Raw genomic sequence first — 27,080 nt, 5'->3', positions numbered from 1 at the left:
ACATAGCAGGGTGAAAACTGCAGGGGTGGTAGCTCTTACTGAGGCCACAAAGCCTGCCAAGTTTCAAGAAGATAAGTGGAGGGGCTTGTGAGGGGAACTGCCCTTCAGGCTGCGGACAAGCAAAACTTGTGCCATGGGTGCTTGTGGGACTGACTGTCTGTGGCTTGGGGCAGGGAGGGGAGACATTGCTGCAGGCCTGGCTGCTAAGCTGCTGTGTTACCAGTTAACAATCAATCAATCATGATTCACTCAGGGACCAGGTCAATACACAGGACCTAGCTACTACATAACGACTTAACGAGCATCAATTAGCACCTACAAAACCAGTGAGAGGAGAGGAAAGAATCAAGACAGACAATCAACTGCCCCAAGACAGACACAGTCAATCCCGCAAGCAGCCAAGTCACAAGTTTTGTCTGTCAGCAGCTAGAAGTGCAGGGCCCCAGGACCCCCCTGCACTGATCTCCTCGACAGTTGTCAGGTGTCATGGCCATAGCAGGGGCTACCATCCCTGCAGCTGTCACCCCACTGCGCCTTAACACACACTGTGTCACCCATGGCACGAGTTTTGCTTGTCAGCAGCTTGAGGGGCAGTTTCCCCCAAACCCCTGCACTTATCTCCTTGAAACTTGGCAGGCTTCATGGCCTCAGTGAGAGCTACCAGCCCTGCAGTTTTGACCCCGCTGTGTTGTAACACATAGCCATGACATGAGTTTGGTTTTCAATAATTTGGGGTACAGTTCCCCCCAAACCCCTACATCGATCTTCTTGATACTTGGCAAATTTCATGCTATTAGCAGAGGCTACCACCCCTTCAAGTGTTATCCAAATCAGACAAAGAGCAACAAAGTTATAGATATTTCACTGATTCCCCATTATACTCTATGGCCGCATCTCCAAGGTAGCTCCGCTGCTTCATTCCAGATCGAAGCAGAAACCTGGTCTGAAGCTCCGGATGGGATCATGGGCATGCGAAGCAGCCAGATCCAAAACCAGATCAGATCGCTGCCGATTTGCACAGGGCTACTGGTTGTCATTGACATTGGAATACACTGTCCAGTTCTGGGGTTCACATTTTTAAAAGAATACTGAAAAACAGGAGTAACTGCAGAGACTAGGTGCAAAAATATTAGAAACTGAAAGAAATGCCGCACAGTAAGAGACTTAAGGAGAAAAATGAGGAACAAGAGATTTCATTAGTGAACAAGTACATTCATGGACAGAACTTATAGATGGCTCTCATCTAGCAAAGAAAGGCATAGTAAGAACTCATAGGTTAAATTGAAGCCAGACGTTAAAATGAGAAAAAATGAACAAAGTTTTTAACAGGTTAGGTTGACTAGCTAGTCCCCAGCTGCTGTTCCTGCCATGTCATCAGAAAGGGGGTTGACACCGCACTCCTTCTGGATTCGCCTCTGCTTAAGTTACAGCATACTGAAGACTGTAAGAGTAAGCTCATATTACATAATAAATATCTGTTGATTATCATGGTTTCCTTCAAAATATCTTAAGGCGGGGAATAAAATATAAACCTGAAGGAAATGGTCCAATATTACAGTATTCAAATGGCACATATGCTGATCTTTTAGGGATGTGCATTAAAAATCACGCAATTGTTCAGGCAGAAAAAATACAACTGTATTCACTTGATGTGTGATTTTTTTTTTTCACTTATTCACTCTGCAAGTTTTAGACTACCTACTTGTTACCTTGTGTCAACCAGGAAGCTAGGACAGGAGGCCACTGTTTCTCTGTAACCTTTAGATACTACAAATTCTCTGCCCCCCTTCTCTTCTAGTCTGATCCAATTTAAAAGCAATACTTTTGGTGGAAATGACTACAGAGCCTGAATCTGCCTGTACCCGCTGAAATCAGTGGGAGGTTTATCACCTGCAGTAAATGTAGGATCAGCCTCATACATAGCTGGAATCACAAGCACCTGTATGCATAGTTGCCCAAAGTCTGAGAGCATGTCTGGCTTATATTGTGCAGTGCCATATATAAATTCCTGAGCTAGCTCAGATACCAGAAGCAGGAGCACTATATTAGCATTCCACGTGGGCTAATATACCGTGCTGGGAAGGCTATATTAACCTAGTGCTATACTAATATGGCTGTATTGCTGGCTGCATGTCAGCCAGCTTGCTCAGAGCTAGCTCAGGTATTTGTACATGACTCCGCATATCGTAGTGAAGACATCCCCTAAGTAGGAATGCAAATGATGTGAAAGTATTGCCGTTGCATCAAAGCATGCCTTCTTTCGTAAGTCATTATATTTTTGTGGCACAAAGATGATTACAGTAAGCTATGTTGTTTTAAGGAAGAAATCATAATTTAAGCAAAGTGTTTCAGAAGTTCTTGAGAGGCTCAGGTCTGTCTGTTTCCACCACCTGCTTCTGTTTCCACCACCTGCTTTTACACTATTGTATCCAAGTCCCAAGTGCCCGGATCAACCATTTGCAAGTTCTGTCCCCCTAGCTCATCACCTGAAGTCACTCTCATGCCATCTGTTGGTTCCCCCTTTCCCCCCCATCTGTTTCCCTCCCTTGTCTTCCACTCCCAAGCTCCTTGTCTGTCTAGTCCTGGTGTTCCCCCTGCCCATCCCACTCATTTTCTACTATTTCTCTCCCCTATTCAGTTCATGTCCATTTTTTGTTTGGTATAAGTAGTAGGAGTATTGAGAGCCCAAGCGGATACCATTCCGATGCCCCAAACTGGACCTGGACCAAGATCTGGACCTGGCATGGACTGTAGGAGTTCAGAGCTGCAGTTGAATGGACAATATTGCTCAACCCTCAGCTGGAGGTTCCTCGGGCAGATTCAATCTTAAGAGAATTTTTGCTGCAAAGCTCTAGTAGCTCTTTAATGAACATAAAAGAATTGCAGTTTTTCAAAGGCTCATGAATAGACCAGTTTGGGGCAGATGTTCACCAGTAGAGTAAAAGTCCATCCTTAACATGCAGGCTACCTTCTTGCCAAATTTGGATTGCATTTGGATGGAGACTCCAAGAGCTTTCAGAGAGAGGATTACATTAATCTTATAACCGTGGAATTTAAACTGGGGAAAATTCAACCCAAATGCTTAAAATTCTGCAAAGTTGCAAGCAACTAAAAACAGTTTTTTTATAATGGGAATTGTTATACAAGTGTCACCTATAATGTATTTTGAGTTTATCTTTCTAATTACACATATTAATTATTTATTCACCCATAACCTGACATTTGAATCATTCATGAATAATTGCAAATTAAGTGTGTTCTGATGTTTTACTTGCATTGCATTTCACTAAAGTCCTATTTGCTGAACTGTTGTTTTTAAGCTGCATATCCCATAAACCACAGTAATAGTTTAAAAAAAACCCAACAAACCAAACAAAACAAAACCCCTGTGGAACTGTAATACTTTTTTCACATATGGTTAATTTTATTTACTATTTCTATTTCTGTTTCTTTTACTTTCTTCCCCTACTCCAAAGCTTACCTAACTTTGGTGTTTGGAAATATGTCTGTTTCTCCTTTAGTTATTTCAAGTGACTAAGAACATCTGGAGCCCATCTTTGACAATTAATCTATACAAATTTAACATAGCTATGCAAGGTGTATTCACAATAGTGAATATTTAACATAGTTTTGTTTTCCATATTATTCTAATTCTGCATACAGCAATTCTGGACATTTTTTATATTTTCAGGAACGTCTTCTACTTTCTTTACTGCCTGCTCACATTGCTATGGAAATGAAAGCAGAGATTATTCAGAGGTTGCAAGGTCCCAAAGCAGGGCAGCTGGAAAATACAAACAACTTTCATAATTTGTATGTCAAGAGGCACACCAATGTGAGGTACTGCACTTTACTCTCTCTTTTGTCAACGAAGTTAGCAAAAGGTTGTTAGTTTGTTTTTTAAATAAATGAGAAATATAGGGGAAAAAAGGCTATTTTATTAGGATTTTTAATTGCTATACCCAAATACAGTAAAAGCCACTGTAACCGGCACTTCATTAACTGGCATGGCTCTATTGACCGACATGCCGGTTGACACTGGTCAATGCGGCAAAAGGGAAACCAGAAATGAGACTTCTGGTTTTGTTGAATCCCACAGCCTGAGGGAAAGCAGCCTGCGTAGGGTAAAGCAGCCTGCACAGAGCCCCCCCTCCCCTTTCTCCCAGCACACTGACACCAGAGGAGGGGTGGAAGGGGTGGCATGGTTAATCTGAGATCTGGATGCGCTGGATGTGGTGGGAGAGGTATCTTTGCCCGACCAGGCAAAGGCACTCTCAGATAACTGGCACATTTGGTTATCCGCATTTCCCATGGGTGCTGGATAATGGAGCTTTTGCTGTACATCCATTTGGTCAAGCTCTGACAACAGATTGCTCATTACAGACAGGGACCTCTATCTTTTTTTACAGCAACAGCAGAGAACTTTATAAAAGTAACCTTTTGATATATGGCAGAATAGGCTTTCTTCGTGGATACTCATGTTTGCAAGCAAAACTGCCAAATTCTGCTTCTATTTACACTGGTTTTTATCTTTAGTAATTTCATGGGTGTTACTGAAGTAACTCTGATTGTTCAGTTATATCACTAAGAGCTGAATTTATGGCTTTTCATAGCATATATTCGTGGATAATACATTTGTCTGGAAAACCTAAAGGTTTATCAAACACTGTATTTAGGAGAAAAAAAAACTTTTCAAATAAAATTGATGCTCTTATATGGTTGTCATGTCTGGAGACAGACAACAATAGTACAAAGAGCTGAGCAAGTACTGGGGAAAAATTAAAGTAAATTCATTCCAATTTTTAAGTGAGCTTGCTTCAGTTTGCACCTTTCTGTTTGTTTTCTGTGCGTTTTCTGTGCATGTTCCAGTGAACAAGTACTGTTGAAGAGACAGTAACAGATGTTAAATGTCTGTTGTAAGAACATTTTCAGAATGCAAATGTTCTACTTATAAACATAAGTGCTTGTCCCTGAAACTGATTCTTATTCAGTCTCTTCCACTTGGGGAACAAAAACATATGCTATGACTAGTGGGCTTCTATACATGTGTAGGGAGCTGGCTCCAATGCGCTGGAAATCCAGCACATCCAAACAGGCTTCATTAATTAGGTCTGCCATAGCACGAAAATAAATGTCCTCCAACAGACTGTGGAATCACATATATCAGTGTCCCTGTGCAGAAAAATGGTGGTGGGCACTTTTAACTAAAGCTCGTTCAATGAGCTTTAGTTCAAATCACCCCAACACCATTTTGCAGCACAGGGGATGCTGTTACACCTGACACTCCAGAGCTTTTAATCGGCATGGCTTGATAATTAAATTCCTCCCCCCATCCCCATGCCTCCCAGAGCAGGTGTAAAAATGCCCTATCTGTCCTCACAAATAAACATGAATTTAACAGTGAGTTACAAGTACTCAAAACATTAATTGCTGTAAGCCATTCATAAGAAATATGCAGACTGTGCACAATCACAGAAGATATCATATAATTTCTAACAGAAAATACATACAGTGAAATCATGTTCCTGATTTTGGACAGGAAAATGTCCATATTTTCCTGAATATATTATAATAAACACAGGGATTCCTCTATGACTCAAATAAGTGATCCATTTAGTCTGTGGTTCTGTGTGTGATTGGACACACTAGTTCATCAATATACGCCTGGTTGAGCAACTATGCTTGGTAAATTTTTCTGTGCGCTAAAACTAGGGAAACTGGTATTCAAGTTGTTTATTCTTTTTTCTACTTTAGTATTTTGTATGCTGATATTGTGGGGTTCACTCGCCTGGCCAGTGACTGCTCACCTGGGGAACTGGTACACATGCTTAATGAACTCTTCGGAAAGTTTGACCAAATAGCAAAGGTAAGTGTCTGCCGGAGCTTATCTCATCTCTGCTACCACTGTTAACAACTATTATTTTGCAAGACTATGGGCAAACTAAGAAAGTGCTGTGAGTTAACAAGATGTGGGTACTTACTGTGCATCAAGTATTCGATGGTAAGTGCCTGCTGTTAGCCTAAGGGAAGTGAAAGTTCAGTGGGAAAGGATTACTCTTCAATGAAACAAGTTAATACAAAATCTCCGCGGACGTTTCCTAGAAGTTTTGAGTTGGTGGCACCCGGCCCCGCCACCGGGGCGAACCACCCAAAGCGTCCGCCCTCCTGGGAGCAAACCAGGAAAGCCAAGGCTGCAACTGAACTCCAACTAGCTTGTCATCAAGGACAACAAAAAGTCTTTTTTCAGATATATGGGGAGCCGGAGGAAAAGCAAGGGCCACGTTGGACCCCTGCTAAACCAGATGGGGCAACTGGCAACTGAAGCCCAGGAAAAAGCCAACCTATTAAATAGGTACTTTGCGTCAGTCTTTCATCAGTCACATGGGACGCCCATGCCTGCTATGGGACAGGGAAATCTGGGTGAGGGGGATCCCCTACCCTCCATAAATGCTGACCTCATGAAGGAACACCTTGAGAAGCTGGATACCTTCAAGTCAGCTGGCCCTGACAATCTGCACCCCAGGGTACTCAAGGAGCTGGTGAGCGTCATAACCCAGCCCCTGGCACAGATCTTTGAAAACTCCTGGCGCTCTGGTGTAGTGCCCGAAGACTGGAAGAAGGCCAACATGGTGCCGATCTTCAAGAAAGGGAGGAGAGTGGATCCGGCTAACTACAGGCCCATTGGCCTGACTTCTATCCTGGGGAAGATCTTAGAAAAGTTTATTAAGGAGGCCATCCTTGAGGGACTGGCCCAGGCTAACATTCTAAGGGACAGCCAGCACGGGTTTGTTGCGGGTAGGTCTTGTTTGACCAATCTCATTTCCTTCTATGACCAGGTGACCTATCATCTGGACAAGGGAGAAGAGATTGATGTCATATATCTTGACTTCAAAAAAGCTTTTGATCTGGTATCCCATGATCACCTCTTGGCCAAACTGGCCAGTTGTGGCCTTGGCTCCACCACGATCCGCTGGCTGGGAAATTGGCTCCGTGGTCGGACCCAGAGTGTTGTGATTGATGGCAGTCACTCATCGTGGTGCCCTGTGACCAGTGGGGTCCCTCAAGGCTCTGTCCTGGGACCCATACTGTTCAACCTCTTCATTAACGATGTGGACATTGAAGTCAGGAGTGGACTGGCTAAGTTCGCCGATGACACCAAACTTTGGGGCAAAGCATCCACGCCAGAAGATAGGCGGGTGATCCAGGCTGACCTGGACAGGCTCAGCAAATGGGCAGATGAGAACCTGATGATGTTTAACACCGAAAAATGCAAGGTTCTCCACCTTGGGAGGAAAAACCTGCAGCACCCTTATAGGCTTGGCAGTCCTACATTGGTTAGCACTACAGAAGAAAGAGACTTGGGGGTCATCATTGACCACAAGATGAACATGAGCCTCCAATGCGATGCTGTGGCTAATAAAGCGACCAAAACGCTGGCTTGCATCCATAGATGCTTCTCGAGCAAATCCCGGGATGTCATTCTCCCCTTGTACTCGGCCTTGGTAAGGCCACAGCTGGAGTACTGCATCCAGTTTTGGGCTCCACAATTCAAAAAGGATGTAGAGAAGCTTGAGAGAGTCCAGAGGAGAGCCACGCGCATGATCAGAGGTCAGGAAAACAGACCTTACGATGACAGGCTGAGAGCCATGGGGCTCTTTAGCCTGGAAAAGCGCAGGCTCAAGGGTGATCTGATGGCCACCTATAAGTTTATCAAGGGTGACCACCAGTATCTGGGGGAACGTTTGTTCACCAGAGCGCCCCAAGGGATGATGAGGTCGAACGGTCACAAACTCCTGGAAGACCGTTTTAGGTTGGACATAAGGAAGAATTTCTTTACTGTCCAAGCCCCCAAGGTCTGGAACAGTCTGCCATTGGAGGTGGTTCAAGCACATACTTTGAACACCTTCAAGAGTAAATTGGATGCTTATCTTGCTGGGATCCTATGACCCCAGCTGACTTCCTGCCCTTTGGGCAGGGAGCTGGACTCGATCTCCCGAGGTCCCTTCCAGCCCTAATGTCTATGTCTATGAAAAGCTGGGTGGGTCCTCCTCCCCCTAGCTGCATTTTGTGAATCAGCCATAAAGGTCAGATCACAGTGTGTTACAAAAGTAGATGAATTAATGGATTTTCAGGGACTTAAAAGGGTGGAATAGAATCACACTTACATGTTTAAGTCCCCATCCAGTTATTGCCGTGTCTCCTACCTCCCCTTTTTGGGGAAGGTCATTGAATGGGTAGTTACCTGGTAGCTCCAGGTACATCTGGATGCCATTGGTTTCCTTGGCCTGTTTGGCTTTTATCCTGTATATAGCACTGAGACTCTGCTTGTGGCACTGATGATCTTTGCCTAGAGACTGACAAAGAAAATTGTGCCTTGCTTATCCTCTCCATGGACTGAGACCTTGTAGTGGTAGAGACACTTGTGTGTCCCAGTGATCCTCAGCTGTGTTACCCAGAGTCTCACACTGCTGGCAGGGTCACCCATGATGAAAAAGCCAGTGGGGAGGTTCCAGACAAACCATAGTTTATCTCCAAATCCTCAACAGCAGATCAGGTGGAAGATAATGTCAGGATCGCAATGGCTGTAAAGATGGAAGGATGCTGCAGCAAGATGGAGGTCTCCTGTCACCTAGGGTTCACACTTGCCACTGGGCCCAGATCGCCACCTTGTCAAGATTGTTTGGTTGCCATTTCCTCACATTAAACAAAGTCACGCTCAAGCTTCTACCACAGGAAACAAAACACTGTCCTGTGCCAACCTCTAAAAGCCCTGCAGCAATGAACTAATGGTTACAGAGACATCCAAAGTGGTTACAGAGACATACAGGACCACGGTCTCCAGACAGGAATCTACATGCAGGTGGTGGTAGCTGTCAAGTATTTCAGTCATTTGCAGACCTGCAGGACACCACCTGCCAGCCGACTAGGGTGAGACCGTTTCTAATTGGAGATCTACACACCCACGTTTCACCTGCTACAACTTGATGTTAAAGGAGTTGGTTCAGTACCTGTATGTGTAGTCCCATTAGTAGTCTCACTGTCGTCCAATGAAGGTCCTACATTCCTGAGGGCCCTGCCACCCCTACATCCTCACCCATTCCACCAGGTTCTGATCAGCCAGTTGGTCTTTCAATGTGACCTCGGTTCCAATAAAAAACAAAAAACGGGAAAACAAAACAGGCACTTGTGGCCTGGGTTATTGTTCCGGCTGCTTTTAGCCAACAGTAAACCAAACTGACTTTCATGAGGTCAGTCCCTCTTTTCTGCCCCATTCCTCTCTTTGGTGGCTCTCTCTGAGCCTCTTGTTGAGGTTGCCACGATTCCCTTTAGCACATTAGGTCCATCTGTGACACCATTTTGGCATGTGCCACTTTTACATACTTTATGGTACTGCAAAATCTATTGTGCCCCTCTATTAAGGATATTACGGCACAAAACTCTGCCGGCTCCGCAGCTCCCTGCTGGAAACAAACCGTTCTGAGCCCTGCCGGGTCAGTAGTCTTTGCTCCAAGTTCCCTTAGTGGGGCTTATTCTCTGCAAGAGTCTCCTTCCGGCCCTCCACTTCGCTTTCAGGGGTCCGTGCAGCATGTGTTGGCTCAATCCATCTCCTCCTTCCGGTTCTATGCTCCCCCCTCTTGCCTGTTCCGGGTTCTTCTTTATACCGGTGTTGGAGCTTCCTGCCCCTCCCCTCCAGAAACACCTGGGTGAGGAAGATTTCTGCTGGGTTCTTTGGGGCTGTGCTCCTGGGGTTGCTGAGCCTTTGTTTAGCCCTTGTGCTTTGGAGCCCTGTGACTCTTTCTCTTCCTCACAGTAGCCTGATGGTCTTCCTCTGCCTGGGTTGAGACAGAGGTGCAATTTGGCAGCCGCTGCCATGATTGATCAGTCCTATTCAGGATCCCCTCTCCTCACCCCACATTGGGAAGGGGCTAGAAGAGGTGCCTTAAACCTACACTGTCTTACCTACTCCTGGATGAAGAACCATGTCCAGTGAGATCACATTCTCTGTGGTTAAACGTATCATAAGAAGACAGTGATTTTCACAAAATGGAACTCTCACCTTGATGGATAACCAAGACAATGAACAACCAGAAAGAGCTGTCATCTTCTCCAGAAAACTAGCAAAAATCAACATTGACATTGCAGCTCTGAGTAAGACAAGATGACCAGATGAGGGTCAGCTCTGAGAAAAGAGAGGAGGCTAAACCTTCTTCTGGAAGGGAAAACTGGCCCAGGATAGAAGTGTTCACAGTGTCGGTTTTGCCATCAAGAATCAGCTTATCAGTCAGCTTGTGGAGCTCCCTGTGGGTGTTAATGAACATGTTATGACCCTTGGTCTTAAGCTCAGCAATAAACAGTATGCCACCATCATCAGTATGTATGCCCCAACACTTGATGCTGACAGTTATGTCAAAGGACTATTCTACTCGAACCTTGACTATGTACTGATTAATACTCACAAGGGGTAAAAGTTCATTCTCCTCAATGACAGAGATGGATGTGACCTGGAACTCTGGAGTGGCACCACTGGGGAGGAAAGATTAGGGAAAGTAAATGCCAGTGGCATCCTTCTCCTGAATAAATGTGTCAAGCACAGTTTTGTCATCATGAACACCATCTTCAGACAGAATGACAAGTACAAGACCATCTGGAGACTCCTTTGCTCTAAGCACTGGCACCTCCTCAACTGTGTTTATTGTTAGAGCCCATGATCAAATGGATGTCCATGTCACATAAGCCATATGAGGAACCAATGACTGCTGGGCAGATCCACACACAGTCTTGTTAGATCCATTATGAACATGCAGTTTTCTCTGAAACACTTAAAACAGACAAAAGAATTGTGAAGAACTCTCAACACCAGATCTCTTCAAGATCCAAAGGTCTGTAAGGATCTCTAACAGTGTCTCTGTGAAACTTTCTCTGCCCTATCCACAAATGAAAGCAACATTGAGGAATTCTGAAGGGGGTATAAAACATCCATGCATGTGACCTATGCTGAATCCATTGTCTATACCACTCATCACCACCAAGACTGGATCAATGAGAGTGACACCTCATCTCAGCAGAAGGAGAAGGCATATCAGCTCCTCAAAGCTGAAGCTCAAAGAAGGATCCGGGAAATCAAAAATCAGTGGTGGCAAGACAAAGCCAAAGATACCCAGCTCTCTGTTGACCTTTACATGCAAAGCTTTTGGGGGCCAATGAATGCCATCTGCAGTTTAACTTCCCATGGTCCTACTTTTCCTATGATCACAGACTAGCTTGATGCTCTTCAAAGACAATCTATCCACGCTAGATGGAAAGAAAATTTTGAGGAGCTCCTGAACTAAGAGTCAACTGTGGCAGGTACCACCATCAAGTCCATCTCCCAAAACCCTAAAAGGGGATTCCTCACCAACCCTCATATTCTAAAAGAAGTCTGGTGTACCATCAAGGAAACTAGAACAACAAGGCTACTGAACTGGATTGTACACCTGCAGAAATCTACAAACCTGGCAGTGGGAACTGGTACTGCGACTCCAAGAATTTATTCTATGAATTTGGAACAACTAAGAGATTCCTGGGGACCTAAGGAATGCTAACATCTTCAATAAAGGAGATGTGTCTGTGTGTGGGGAACTATCAAGGTATTCCCCCTCCTTTCCACAGCAGGGAACATCCTTGCCTGTATCCTCTTACTGCTTGCTGAGGAAGTCCTGCCAAAATCTGAGTGTGGTTTCAGACCATCCTGGGATTCAATTTACATGATCTTAGTTGCCTGTCAGCTCCAAGAAAAATGTTGGGAACATCAGAACCTGTATATGGCCTTCACTGACCTCACTAAGGCCTTTAATTCCATCAGTTGCAAGCCTTGTGAAAAGTAGTGGCCACATTTGAGTGTCCTGAAAAGTACATCAAAGTTCTGAGGCTTCTCCATGACCAGATGGCTACAGCCATTCTACCCAGTGGATCGGAGACTGACCCATTTGTCATCCAAGCTGGGGTCAAACAAGGATGTGTCATCACTACAGATCCGTTCTCCATTTTCTTGACAGTCATCTTTGTTCTTGTTATGTACTGTACTGCCTTCCTGCTGGAATTGACATGGAATACTGAACATGCTCTTCAACCTGGGACATTTTCAGTTGAAAACCAAAGTACTAAAAACAACCATCCTTGCCCTTCAGTATGCCAATAGCTGCACCATCCTTGTGCACACTGAAGAAAGTCTCCAGACCATATGCTGGATCTCTTCAGAAAAACCTACTGAACTTTGGGCCTCTTTCTCATTATCAAGAAGACTGAAGTGTTCTATCACATGTCCCAGGTCATGAATGCCCCTCCCACCCCCAGTTACCCAGGATCGAGGAACAGACCCTGGAAATAGTTGAGTCAAGCACTTCCCCTACCTCAGTATCCACCTCTCTTAGAGTGAATATTCATGAGAAGATCCAGCACAGGATCTGGTGCACAAGTTCCTTATTTGGGAAATTGCTTCACTGTGTCTTTTATTCATCACAATCTCTGGAAAGACTCCAAGATCGGGGTCTACAGTGCAGTCATTAGGGCTGTGCAAAACGGGCCCTATTCAATTCAGATCTGGCCCGAATCGGGGATAGTGATTCAATCCGTTGATTCGGATCACTGTCAGGATCACTGTCCCTGATTCAATTCAGCCAAATCTGAATCTGAAGATTCGATGCTGATTTAGGAAATCAGTGATTCAGAAGGAGGCACAGCTTAAAATTTTTTTTTTCTACATACTTTGAGGTACTAGGTGTGGCTCATGATTGCTGTGGTGCTGGGGTGCATGGAGTATTCCACAGGAGCACGGGGGGCTCTCCATCATGCTTGGCAGTGAACCCAGAAGGGGACCGGAAGTACTTCCAGCCCACTTTCGGGTCTGCTGCTGAGCATGCTGGGGAGCCCTCTGCACTTCTGTGGGACACTGCATCTGCTCCAGTACCACGGTGTTCAGAGCCCCTGCTACTTAGAAGTATGTAGAAAAAATATTTTAAGCTGTATCTACACCTGAATTGCCAAATCTGTCCGAATCTCTCTGAATTGATTCTGAGAGTTCCAAATCAATTCGGAGAGATTAAAGGGTCCTCTGATTTGATTCAGATGTGGAGATTTGGCCACCAAATTGGGCAGAATCTCTGCTGAATCGAATCAGGGACCGAAGCTTTGCACAGCCCTGCCAGTCGTCATCCCCACTCCCCACAATGGATGTGAAAGTTGGGTGACCTACTGTCATCATTTTGATAGCCCGGAATGGTATCACCAACAATGCCTCTGGTCATGTCAAATGGGAAGATTGCCACACAAACGACAGCACTGAATAGGTGATCCTGAAGCACCAACTTTGCTGGACTGGACATCGTGTGTGAGTGCCTGACTCAGCTCCCAAAACAAGTGCTCTTCTCCTAGCTTAGTAATGGCCTGAGATCACACAATAACCAAAAGAAATGCTACAAGAACAAACTGAAGACATCCCTCAAGAAAACAGATGATTTCAGAAAAGCAGACTTCAACTTGCTCCAGGAACTCATGAGCAGGATCCCCTGGGTCTTCTGATCCTGGGTCTGCAGTCTCAGTCCTTTCCGAGTGCCTGACTATAGTTCCTTTAACACCAGCTTCACACTGATACATTGGGAAGAAATGAATGAGTAATGAAAATGAATATATCTTCAGGCGGAGGAGCACCTAGAATCCAGTTCTTTCGGTTACTGCAAACCAGCAGGCTATATTTAAGTTCTGAATGAAACAGCTGTGAGACCAGCATTTTGTGCTGAACTCAATGCAGCTGGTGTGTTGGGCAAGCCTAAAGCACACCTACTACATCAGATACATCAGGGGACTTGGGTGCTGCTCTACTCTATTTCTAGATCTAAATGGTGCTTAGGCTGAGGTGAGGTACCTGGTTCTTTTGACTCCATGTTTCTGGGCATACACCGAAGATAGAAACATAGGTACCTAGGTAACTTTCAGACAACAAAGGGAGGTATCTCTTGAGTTTTAGGCAGTTGCTAACCAGAGATGTTTTAGGCAGAAAGTGCACAAAACAACTTATAGGTATCCAGGTTCTCCTTTGCAGTTGACCTCCAAGGGACTGGAAGATTGGAAAGCCAAAACGAGGTATTCCAATGCTTTTGATTTACTGTAAGGTGCCAATTTCTGATAAAAAGTTGAAATGTGAAGAGCACTTTCCCTAATTTAACTTATTTTATTTTACTTTTACAAGCATCATGGTTAGCTTTTCATTCAGTGTGTAAAGGTGTAAATAGTTTTACTGACATCACAGTCTGTTTTTCTAAATGTCTAGCTGGATTAAGGATAATACTGTCAGAAAATAGTAGCAAGACACTTTATATTGCTTAAAGAAAGGCTGAAATGAATGCCTGTATACTTATAATTGCTGATCGTTTAGTAGCTTAATGTATTTTCTCAGCACTTCAAGTATGAGGCCAAACATCTTAGTTTTCAGGTTACAAACCTGGCCTGGAAGGATTGCACCATTTGAGATTGCAAAAGGGATGTCTTAATGTCTTGAAAGAAGGAACCACTTGATTCTTTTATATATATCTTATAACTCATGCATTTTTCATACATCATGGAAAGTAGGAGAGGAGGTAAGAATGGGTTGCAGATTGCTTTCTAACCGCTTTTCTTTTATTTACTCAGTAATAGCTTGTTATACCTCAACAAGGTTCATCACCATTATAGTTAGATTAGTTGTTGTTGTTGTAACTTGTTTGAAAGCATATACATTAAACACAAGGTACTACAGAGATTTGATTAAATCATGTACTATCATTTGAGTTCTTGCTTTTTCTTGCAGGAAAATGAATGTATGAGAATTAAAATCTTAGGTGACTGCTACTACTGTGTGTCTGGATTACCTATCTCTCTTCAAAATCATGCCAAAAATTGTGTGAAAATGGGACTGGACATGTGTGAAGCCATAAAGTAAGTGCAAAGGTTTTGCTTGCTACGTTAAAGATGAAAGATCTAATTCTTTTCCATCTACAGCTATACAGCTGGCTTGTTTTTCAAAAGCTCTTATGTTTTCATCCTTGTCCCCAGCAGCAGTATTGACTCTTCAGCAGCAACAGGGGTAATGAAGATTGTTAAGAAATGGGCTGTTGTTAAATGAAGGAAATGTGTCATCCCTTAGATTATTAGACCACATGGAGCACATGCTCTTAATGGACTCAGAATGATTTATTTGGTGAGAGCATAATGCATTTCAACAAAGGTGATGATGTGAGTGAAGAAGATTATAGATGAGGCAAAAGTGTTTAGAACATATTCAAGAAGGTCAATTTGTACAGGAAAGTGGGTTTCTTTCTGTACACTAACTTCCAGATGGCACTTTGTCATCATCAACATTGTTGTCAATTATTCTTAAATAACAATGATCCTCAGAGCTGTTTCAAGCAAAAGATGCCCCTGGCTGAAGTTTTAAGCTGAGGACAACATTCAAGCACGCTCTAACTGCAGTTGGGTGCTCCTGCAATTCAGAACATCTGTACAACTATCCTAAATGGCTTGATATCAACTTTATATTACTGTGGTGCTTAAGGCTTCTAGTGAATCTGGCTCAAGGAGTTTGAAGGCCTCCTTTAGACAAAAATACAGCCTTCAAGTCTGACCTGGCGAAGTTAGGCTGTAGCCACTTTCTGTGTCTCAACATAGAAGAGTCTGTAGTTAAGGCCTGTCTTAAGAAGAGGCAGATGTTCCATGCCGGCCAAGTAGCTGCATCTGAGGTTGGAAGAATTGCTTCTAAGTTCTAACATTAAGCAATAACTAATGAAGGCTGTGCTTGAGGCAGAGGCTATGTTAGGAATACTTTTGTTAGTTAAGAAAAATGTAAGGAGGCATTAAACAAGATATATAGGGAAGCTTTCAAAGGAGCCATGTTCATCCAATTGAAAATTCCACCCTTAACCAAGAGGCAAAGATTGTGTGTGATATCTTTTATTGGATACGATATATAACTAGAATTGTATTATTGCTCTTTTGTCTCATAAGGGCTTCTCATAGTTCACAGGCCTCCTTTAATCAGAAGATTCACATTCACATGGAGTTGTGTCTGTTGTGTAGCTCATCCTGCTTCTGCCTCTTTCTTAAAAATGAGGACAGGCACTTGATGCCCAAAAGCTTGTCTAGCAAGTCTCCTGACTACACCATTAGTCCAGTAAAACATATCACAAATAAATCCTTGCCTTGTCCATTTTCTGGACCATTGTGGCTACAGCACTTCATCCTTAAACAACAATTTTCTTGGCCCTGTAGATAAAGTTACACTGATGTCTGCAGTGTAGACCTACTCTAAGTCATATGAGAGAATCCTATCCCAAACCTGTTCATTCAGAAACTAAATCTTGATGTGTCAGCCTATTTGTTAAGTAGAGATCTGGCTTCATTATCTCAAGCTGGAAACCCAAACAAATATATGTACACTTGAAGAAAAATACTGTTACAGCCAAGTACATGAGTCTTTGAAATTCCCACATCAGCCTTTTATGGTGTTTCTGGAAGTGAAATTATTACCGTTTAGAGGTCCAGATTTTTTATATTGGCTATTTTGATCTGCTGTTATAGGAAACTGGTTTTATAAGGTATGTGCTTTTTGTTGGATATGATAGTTGCTTTGGGCACAATACACCTGGGTTTCAGATAACCATGAAGATCTTGTAATAATATTTCCCCATAAACCATCATTAGAAGCATTCATACTTACTAGTATTTTGTAAGCTATATAGTGGTTCTTGAGACAGGCATCAAAGGGAATGAAAGAAAATTACTGTTTTTGACATTGATTCCAATAGGAATACTAGGAAGGGCGGGACCAAACATGAAAATGTCAAATGCTTTTGCTTTGCAGGCATTTATTGAAAGGATGTAGATTTCTGAAAAGCGGGGTTGGTATCTTTCTGAACTGCTAAAACAGAAACTAGTCCAGGTCTTGCCTTTCTATAACTTTCCTGTTCTTGAAAAGTCTTCATCAGGTGTTCTCAGATTTCTGCCATGTGAATTGGCTGCCAAAAGGGCCACTCTGCTTGTAGCCCAGTTCTCCTTGAAAGCTTTTAGCTACAGCAGTCACTTTTCAGTGGCATATCAATGAGATCAGCCATCTTAAATTGTTAGTTTTCTGCAGAGTTAAAAAAAATTAAGAAAAGCCTTTTAGTAAGTCAGACCATGGGTCCATCAAACTTCATATCTTGTCATACACAGCACTGAGCATATGTATAACAAATAGGCCGATCTCACACAGTGGCAGACAACAGATGGTGAGGGAGAGGGCGAACTGAACAGGGTAGTTCTGGTATTCTCCATTTTCTGATTTTTCTCTCCTGTTGCAGCTTCTAGAATTCAGAGGCTTAAAAACTTCCAATTCAGAGACTGCAGCATACCTACCATATTCATCACCTACCGTTGGACCGTTCTTCTAAGAGTTGGTCCAATCCCCTTTTGAACTGGGTTAAGCTAACAATCTGCACAACTTCTTCTGGCAGTGAGTTCCATCACTTAAGTACTTGCTGTGTGAACAAAGAACTTCCCTTTGTGAGTTTTAAACCTACTACCCAATAGTTTCTTTTATGCCCACCAGTTCTACTATTATGATAAATAGTAAATAATCCTTACTTTCACTGCATTGTTTGCCATTTTGTTGCCCATTTGCTCATTTTTCTGTAATTCTTCGTAGTCCACCTTGGTCTTTATCACTGAATTATTTTGTCTTGTCTACAAACTTAAAACTGCAAAGTTTTAATCCAGGGTGGAAGGCAAAAACCTGCCTTACAATCCAAATAGCTGCTATAGTCTGATGCTGATCTCTAAACTTGTCATAGTGTCATAATTTCAAAGAGAAACCATGAATTGGATCAATAGCTGGATCCAGATTGCCACATGTAGCCCATGCCTCCTCAGTGAAAGGTATAGAAACAGTGCCTGCTGTTTTCAAGGCATAGCTTAAGTTATCTCCGGGATTCTGGCCAAAAAGTGGATACATAACACTGTTATCAATATGCTCCATATTTTCTACATAATCATTGCATTTGTAATTAGAGAAGTATGATAAAAACAACTTGCAGCATCTGAAAGAAAACATAACAGGGCTTCTGCTCTTGGAGGGATGTCATCTAATATGTGCTGCGTTTATTTTTCTCACTCTGCAATACTTTGTTCAGTTTTCCCAGGCCACTTACACAGATTTTTCATTGCTTTTAGATCCTCAAGTGCTGGATGAGCCATGATCTGGAAGTTCATAGTCCCATTATGGTATAACACAAACCACAAAAATGAAACACTTTGTTATTAATTCTATCAGTTTTACACAGATTTTGCTGCTACGTGAGGATAATTCCAGTTCCAGTGGCCCCTGAAGTAAAAGAGAACTAGGTCAAGTTTTAGGGTGTGATCTTATAGAAGGAATTAGGAAACCTATTGAGTAATCTATTAAGACAGGTCCTATCTAGCTTGGTACTTAATTGCCAAAAACAGAGCAAAAGTACTCAATGCACTTGAGCTCCATTACTGTAATTACTTCGATTTGAAAACATATGAATATTCCTGTTGATCATGTTAACTTTAAAATCGCCATACTACTTCACTTCAAGTTAGCCTCTGTAGGTTCAATATTTTTAGCAGTGGTCAAACTGATTATAAAGGAGCTGACTAGCCACAGGTCCCATCAAGTCACATGAGCAAATGCTGTTTATACAAATCGCATTTGGACCTTAATCAGATGGTTTCCGCATCAGACTAAGATATAAAATAAACCATAGTCTGCTTTTCTGTTTAACTCCAGCTGCTGTCTCTTCTTCAATATTACTTCTTTGTAAACCTCCTTGACTCTCTGCCAGCCTTTTCAATTTAAATTCTGGTTCTCAACATTTGTCTTTGATTCAATCCTTTGAAATACTTTCTATTTCAGAGAATTGTCTCACTGGCATGAAATAACCTGTTGGATATATTGTCTTTTAAATTAACTAAAAACTTTGGATCATCTTAGCATTCAATTTTGGTATCCCTGATTCAACAAAGCACTTACATTTGTGATTAGGCTTAAGTTTTCATAAGCTATCCAGGGCCAAAAATCCAATTAAATGCAGTTATAATGGATTTGGACAAATAAACATAGATCCAAATAAGGACTTACGTAACTAAAATTGTACCCAATACATTAATGTATACAGGACTCAGGTGGATTTTAGGTGAACCAAAAGCATCTGATCTATGGCCAAACTAAATTCATGGCTTCCTCCCGAACCTGGAAATTCTCTAAGAGCCAGATACATAAAGGGATTTTGGCAACTAAGTACCTGTTTAGGTAGGCTTTACATACCAAAGTCTAGTTGACCAATTCAGAAAAACCCTGCCTAAACACCTAGGTGCTGGAGTAAAACTAGGCATCTTGGGCTTCAACCAAGACTGGACTTATGTGCCTGAATTATAGCTACAGAGAATGCTGGGAAGGGCTGTGTTTTTCAATGAAATGTGCATTTACCTAAGGCCTTTGAGATTTGCAAATCAAGTATCCTAGAGTTTAAGTCACCTGAGGGGCCTCATTGATTAAGCTCACTCAGAGTGCACCTAACAGAGAAGGAATCCTGGCTTCTGTCCAAGAAACTTTTGGCCAGAGTACTCAGCTGGGAAAAGGAACATGAAGGAAAGGGAGCAGCCTGGTCTTAAGCCCAAGGCCCTCTCAAGCCTAAGGAGGTTTAAACTCACATCTTTCATTTACCAGGGAAGTTCTCTAATCACCAAGCTAAGGGCTAGGCTGAGGGCACTCTCTACTCTGTTGTAACTGATTCACCGAGTGACTGTGAGTGCAAAATTCATAGGCCCAAAAGGAAACAAATGAGAAGGTGTCTGACAGTGTAAACCAGAACTTCCCCTCCCAGGGTAATGACTTCTTCACTGAGGCTAGGTACAGACAGTCAAAAAGCACAAGACTGAATCGAGTCAGTCTTTGTATATTGGTCTGAGCTGCACAGATTAAATTGAAACAGAAGGGAATGGACATTTACCTTTGATTCCGGAAATGCAGCCACATTCCTGCAGTGATCCAGGCCAGAAGCCAGGGGACACTAGAGCATGGCTCTCTGGCACATAGTGAGCCTGGGCTCTGTGTTCGCTTCCCCTTCCTGCTGCCTCTTAGGTCTCTGGGATTTGCAGTCCAGAATTACAGCAGCAGGACTCTGCAGGATTGCTCATCACTTCCTCTTCCTGCTTCCAGGTGCCTCTGGGATTGGTAGTCCACAGTCACAGCCAGTAGTAAGTTTAAGCAGGGAATGTGGTGTTTAACCTCCCTCCCTGGCCCCAGACCCCAGCCAGGGTTTGCCTGAAGGGTGGGGGCAGTCCCCCCGTAGACTGGGTTGCATCCCTGCCAGACTTGCCCCTGCCCCAACCCCCATGTCAACCAGCCCTCACTGCTCCAGCTAGGGAGGAAAGGGGCAAGGCCAGGCATGCTCTCTGGAACAGACAGTTCAGCCTAGCCCAGCCCAGGGCTGTAAAGCTTACTGGGGGACCGTGATTTAACTTGAACCAGGAAGGGGTCTGGGCATTGGTGACCAGTACCTCCCAAGTCTGGGAGAGGCACTATATTGCCAATGGGGGGTAGCACTTCTGGTTTTGCAGCTGGCACTTCCAGGGAGTGCACAGCTGTGCACCCCCTATGCATCACCCGTGGGTCTGGCACAGAAGTTTCATAAACCAGTTTGACCCAAATCAATTAAGTCTGATACTACTTTCAACCAGGCGTATCTTTAAACAGTTTCACCCAATCTGAAACTGGTTTATGTGCACTGAACTTAGGTTCTGTTACAGGTTTAAACCAGTTTCTGATCACTTAAACTGGTTTAGGTGTAAGGTCTGTCCCTATCCTGGGTGTCCTGCTCATGTCCTCTGAGAAGCTTCAGCTATCATGTGCTCTGAGCATAACTTATTAACAGGATGAGGCTTCTCTCAGACTGCAGTGGTGATAAAAGCCATTTCTATGTAGTAGTCTAGTAAATAAAGCATTCACCTTGGAAGTCACAGAGCCAGATTCAATGTTCTCTTCACCCCCAGAAGGTTTTGTCTTTTTACACCAAGCATGCATTAAATAAAATGTAGATATAGTTCTTGTAACAGGAACCAGAAGTCAGGACCTCTCCTCCCTAGCTGAGAGTCCTTAGAGCTAGGCTGTACAGCTTTGTTCCTTCTTGCTGCTTTCCCTGAATCCGTGCATCTTGCATGCTTTGCTGCTTAATGACCCAGCTTCAACAGGAAGGATGGGGTATATGTAAGCATTACATTTTGGTTTCCCTAACCAAGCTTAGGGCAGTCTAAATGACCAGGCATGCAGGTGTTCACAGGGTTTAAATTGCACAAAAAATGGGCTCCCCTTGGAGGGGAACTAACTTTAGATTGGCCTGGGTTAACCTGGTCTAAACTGGATTAGCCTGGCCTAACGAATGCCTGTGTGTGTTCACAGCTGGAAAAGCCCAGCCACTCACCACAGCCTCATGGCTGTGCTGTTTTAACCCCCACAACTACTGCCCTTTGGATCCACCAAGCCCTTTACCCCTCCTCTTCCTTCCCCTGACCCCCCAGAATGACTTTCTTCTGGCTGCCCACACAAATGCCTGCACTTAGCAGAATCCAACTTGGGTTTAGGCAGCTCAAAGGAAGCTGCCTAATTAGTCAGGTCATTTGAAAGCTTGTTCACACCCATGGACTGTGCCCTCCTGCCCCCAGCAACATACATACTTGCATCTTCCCTGGTTGATAGCCTGTTGGGTTAGAGCACTTCCTTGGGAGGGGAGAGATGTGGGATTGAGTCCCCTGCTGCTAGAAAACATTGAGAATCTTGTGCTCTCTTTTCCTAATCAGGAGACTGTTGTTGAGAAGGTGGGTGGTGACAGCACTCTGCCTTCTTTAAAAAACAAGTTGAGGCTCTTACCTTCACGGGAGGATTCCTGCCTCTGGGTGCTGAGCAGATGAAGGCTGTTCTCTGCAGCCTTGAGAGATGAGAGTTTCAGATGTACTCCTGTGCTTTGTATTTTTCATTGGCTAGTTGAAGACATCTTCCTGCTCTGACAGTGGGTTTTCTTTTTGTTTTAGATAGCCAGTCTTAGGTACCTGTCACCTGCCACTCCTTTAGAAATGCTAACTGAAAATGTTCTGCTGAATTGGGGCCTATACCCCTAATTTCTATGTTTTGTTTTGTTGATATGCAAACTGAAAGTCATTTAGGCCTTGGATCAGAATGTTAATTAAGCAAAAGCCTTGTTTTAAAGATGTACATAATTCCAGAGCCTTAGGCATTTTGCATCCATTAATCTACATTTAAGAATAGTAATTCTACTTTTGTCTTAGGCGCAAGTTAAGGGAAACCAAGAACCTGTTCTGACTTGTTCTGTTAGCCAGCACATCATTTGAGCACACATTAAGAAAAAAAGAAAACTTTCTGACTTACATAACCCTTCAGTATTGCTTCTTACCACAGGATACAGTGTAATTGCTTCCAGAATGACCCCAGCAGCACTGATATTCCAAATGTCACATTTTTTTTAAAGAAAATAAAAGGTTCCAGTATGTCTTTCAAGTGCCTTTTCTTCAATTCATAACATTTTGATTTACTATAGTCTTTTCCCCAATACTAAGTAAATAATGATTGGTTTGCTTTATAGTATTCTGTATTTTCTGTTTTTATTTAATCCCAGGATTGTCATAATCTCTTATCCAAATACCTCTTTACCTCCTCCCCACAATCATTTCTTGTGTTTTCAGTATTATAACTTCAGCTCAAAATGGGAATTTGATTCCTGATTGAAATCATCCCTGGTTAGCATTTGATGGCTTATACTCAATACCCATTTTTTTGCCTTTTAACTTGTTTTATCTTATCTAGTTGATACTAATGACATTTAAATCCACAAATGTAATCACATTTCCAAATGCCTGTATTTTATTTCTCCTTCACCTTCATGATTAGTCAAATGGCAATAGGTATTTTCATTAATGACTATGCTGTATGCAGTATTTGCTTTTAAGAGAAATTATTTATGTGAACTTTGGGTATGTGCAAATGTACTGAATTACGGTCCAAGAAGATTGTATATGATTTGCAGTATAACCTTTTAGCATTGAATATTAATGTTATTCTTAAGAAATACAACAGAGTTGCAAAATGATTATTTGTATTTTTGTGGGGGTTTTTTTCTCTTCTCTTGATAGTCAAGGATTTATGCCGATATAGTAATTTTTATTCCACAGCAGGAGATGAGAAACTTGAGAATGAAACATCTTTTGCTTTTATTACACAAAAGAACCTGTGTCATCTGCAGTACAGCACATGTGGGAGCATTTGAGAAGCACTTGCCGGGGATATCAGTCCCCTGCATATTACAAACTCAGTCCAGGTTTTGGAGAAAGAACAGGGTCAGGGAAAAAGGGTGTGTTCCTTGATTGACCTATTTGTTGGCCCAGATATAAAGCAAAAGGTATAAGACCATTCTGGAAATAATGGAGCTGAAAAGCTTTGTCTTTGTTCCTGTTCTCTGCTACATGAAAACAGAAAAATATTTGTTTTCAATAGTAGCAGCTGTTAAAAAGTTGTATCCTGTCCCAGTCTTCCTGCAGAAACAAAGTTCTGTTTATTGTTTCATTGCTGCTCACAGAGAGGTTTCAAAAGAAAAGTCTCAGCAGCAGAAAAGGAGAGAGATAAGTGGCTGTGTTAGTCTGAAACCAGGCAGAAGACAATGCAGAATGGCAGGACAGAGCTGAATACATTAGTCACTTCTTGATGCTTCAAAAAAGGAAAGGCCATGCCATTTTTGTTCCACAGTTGTTTCCACAAAGGATGTTCTAGCACTCCTTCCTGTGAAACTGAATATGTGAATGTTACTATTCCCATGTACCTGACCCCTGCAATTACGCCTGTGCATGTATTGCTTTATACCATGAACCTCCCAAAATGGAAGTTTACATATGTTCAGTATTGTTAATTGATTAATGTATTTATTATCCTTCTGTAAAGTATGTGAGGATAATACACACAAGGGATGTGCCAAGCAGGCTGTATTCGATTCAGATTTGGCCCAATTTGGGGGGCAGTGATTCAATTAATTGATTTGGATCACTGTCCTGATTTGATTCAGTCAAATCCGAATCTAAAGATTTGATGCTGATTCAAAGAATCAGTGATTCAATCATAGACACAGCTTTAAATGTTTTTTCTACATACCTCAAAGTACCAGGCGTGGCTTGTGAACACTGTGATGCTGGGGCAGATGGAGCATCCCACAGGAGTGCGGGCCCTCCCCTTCCCCGCATGCTCAGCGGAGGACCTAGAAGTGGATTGGAAGTACTTCTGATCCACTTCCGAGTCCACCGCCAAGTGTGCAGGGAACCCCCCTCACACACCCTTGCTCAGCGATTGGCCATGGGGGGACCCTGGGTGCCCCCCCATACCCAGGAGGCCCCAGTTGCCAAGCTGGGGAGGGGTCCAGCACCAAGCATGCTGGGGATCCCCCTGCACTCCCATGGGATGCTCTATCTGTCACACCATCTCAGTGTTCACAAGCTGCCTGATACCTTGAGGTATTCAGAAAAAACATTTAAAGCTGTGTATGTCTGAATCATCGAATCTTTCCGATTCGATTTGGAGAGATTAAAGGGTCTTCTGATTCAATTCAGATTTGGAGATTCAGCAGCCTAATCTCCACCAAATCAAATCAGTGACTGAAGCTTTGCACAGCCCTAATACACACACATCCACACCTACCCGTCCCACATATCCCCCACAAAACTCCCTTCACACAATGTACAAGATTAAGACTTTATTTTGAACTATCAGTGCAATCTCCCCTACATATATACTACTCAAAAACACATAAATAAGGATAAAACTTTTTTGAAATAAAATTAAAATATAGTAAATGTTTGATTTTTAGTATATGATTTGTTTTTTATTTGTAATTGTTAAAATTATATCTTCTGAAAGATTTTGTGTGCACCCCATGACAACTCGCCAAAGCTCATTAAGTGACCCACCAACCAAAATAATTGCCCACTCCTGCCTTAAGGTGTAACTGGTCCAAGCTCTAGCTAACACTAATGCCAATCAACATCTGAACAGGTTAAAGTGCAACATGTACCAAGGCTCTAATTCCATTTATGCATCTAATAGTTGGAATGTCATCTGGCCCAAACTTCCCAAAATATCCCAATGCAGGTTTTAGCCAGAATGTCACACCTTTCTCACTATAGCTCTATGTTAACAATAAACAGCCAAAGGAGGGAATTTTACTTTGGACATAAATATTTGTTTAAAAAATGGTTTAAAAAATATCAATAGAAACAGCAATTTATAAAAGATAACCATGTCAGCAAAAGCCTACAACTGAGTTCATGGATAGTTTAAGTAAATGAAAGAACAAGCTATTGCTACTACCATTTTGGCTCTTCTGTGAATTCAGAGATTATGGCCCTATACCGTATCCTAATAGAATTCTTCTTCTCAAATTTAGGAAGGTCAGAGATGCCACTGGGGTTGATATTAATATGCGTGTAGGGGTGCATTCTGGAAATGTCCTTTGTGGTGTTATTGGACTACAGAAATGGCAGTATGATGTATGGTCCCATGATGTTACACTGGCAAACCACATGGAAGCTGGAGGTGTTCCAGGGTAAGAGTGCTCTCTGTTAATCTTTGGACATATGTGTTTTACTGTATTTCTCTATAAAATAAAATAACGCATCAACAAAAATCTTATATAAAGAAATATTAACTAATATTAAGAGCAGGCTACTGATATTAACAGTCATGGTTGCTAGCTGTGTTGTTGGGGAAGGACATGATTTGTGGCTAGATTTTTGTGCCTGAAAAGCTCCAGACTCATTTGTCTTTCCCTAATTTGTGCATATTGGAACTTTGAAAATGAGTGTTTATTTCAGTTATGAAAATCTGTGTTAAAAACTGTGTTGAAAATGTCTGAATATTTGTAATACTGTGATGGTCATTTTTTTAAAAAACCATAATTTCAGCCGTGTTCACATTACTTCAGTCACTCTGGCGCATTTGAATGGAGCTTACAAAGTGGAAGAAGGGGACGGAGATGCCAGAGACCCATATCTGAAAGAACATAATGTTAAAACCTACTTTGTGATCAATCCCAAGGTTAGTAGTACCTCACAGTTGCCAATTATAGTTATACTTTGAAACAGAACCATTCGTGTTTATGTTTTTAATATATCATTTTTCAGAAACTATCCAGATGAATTTTTTTAAACTCACTGTTGCCAGCTAATGAGGTTTGCATATTAGCTTTGTTGCAACAAAATGTTCTTTGACATACATCATGAGACTGATCTTGGGAAATAATGAACATCTGTAACTCTCATGGATAGAATTTGGAATTGGCGGTTCTCAGCAGCTATCAGTTATAGGCCCTACTTTTATATAGGTATATACCTATATAAGAGTACCACATAGGAGTACGATGCAGTGTATGTTGTCTGTTAGAGTTAACAGTTAGATTTATACATAATTTTTTCTTCCCCTTCCCTTTTAACTCTTGATCAGGGGGAAAAACGAAGCCCACAGCACCACATCAGACCCAGGCACACCCTCGATGGTGCTAAGATGAGAGCCTCAGTTCGCATGACCCGGTATCTCGAATCGTGGGGAGCAGCCAAGCCCTTTGCACACTTACACCACAGGGACAGCATGACCACGGAAAACGGCAAGATTAGTACCACAGTATGGGCCCATTTATGTCATTTCAATCAGATTAGCTATCTTGAAAGGAAAAAGACCCCTTTGATACTGTTTTATTCCCTGCTAATTAAAAAGCATTTTTGATACCCAAAAATTTTTGATACCAGCTTTAAGGGGCTAATCAGAATCCAATCCAGGTCATTGGGAGCCCTTCTATTGACTAAATTAGATGCTTAATTAAATTGACTTCAGCTGCTAATGGGCCTGATTTTGTTACCCCATATTTTGTCCACCAAGATTGGCCATTTGAGCTAACTCCTTAATAATCTTCAGATTTTCCCAGTAACTGTAGTACATCAAATAAAAACATACAGTGATTGCAGAA

The 27,080-nt window shown here is 42.5% G+C and overlaps 1 protein-coding gene across 3 annotated transcripts in view; it reads left to right on the top strand.

Annotated features, from left to right (window-relative positions):
* Window positions 1–27,080, top strand: part of ADCY2 (adenylate cyclase 2) — a 404,271-nt gene that overhangs the window by 265,735 nt on the left and 111,456 nt on the right. For all 3 annotated transcript variants that reach the window (XM_090039146.1, XM_090039147.1, XM_090039145.1), the window contains 6 exons: window positions 3,692–3,840; window positions 5,755–5,866; window positions 14,822–14,949; window positions 25,506–25,664; window positions 26,023–26,155; window positions 26,561–26,737. In XM_090039146.1, coding sequence (XP_089895272.1) covers window positions 3,692–3,840; window positions 5,755–5,866; window positions 14,822–14,949; window positions 25,506–25,664; window positions 26,023–26,155; window positions 26,561–26,737 — 858 coding nt within the window. The remainder of the gene's footprint in view (window positions 1–3,691; window positions 3,841–5,754; window positions 5,867–14,821; window positions 14,950–25,505; window positions 25,665–26,022; window positions 26,156–26,560; window positions 26,738–27,080) is intronic.

Source organism: Crocodylus siamensis, chromosome 3 (assembly GCF_052110815.1).
Source record: "Crocodylus siamensis isolate JL-2025a chromosome 3, ASM5211081v1, whole genome shotgun sequence".
Lineage (NCBI taxonomy): Eukaryota > Metazoa > Chordata > Crocodylia > Crocodylidae > Crocodylus > Crocodylus siamensis.
Note: the sequence above shows the minus strand (reverse complement) of the source record. Positions and strands in the feature narration are given on the sequence as shown.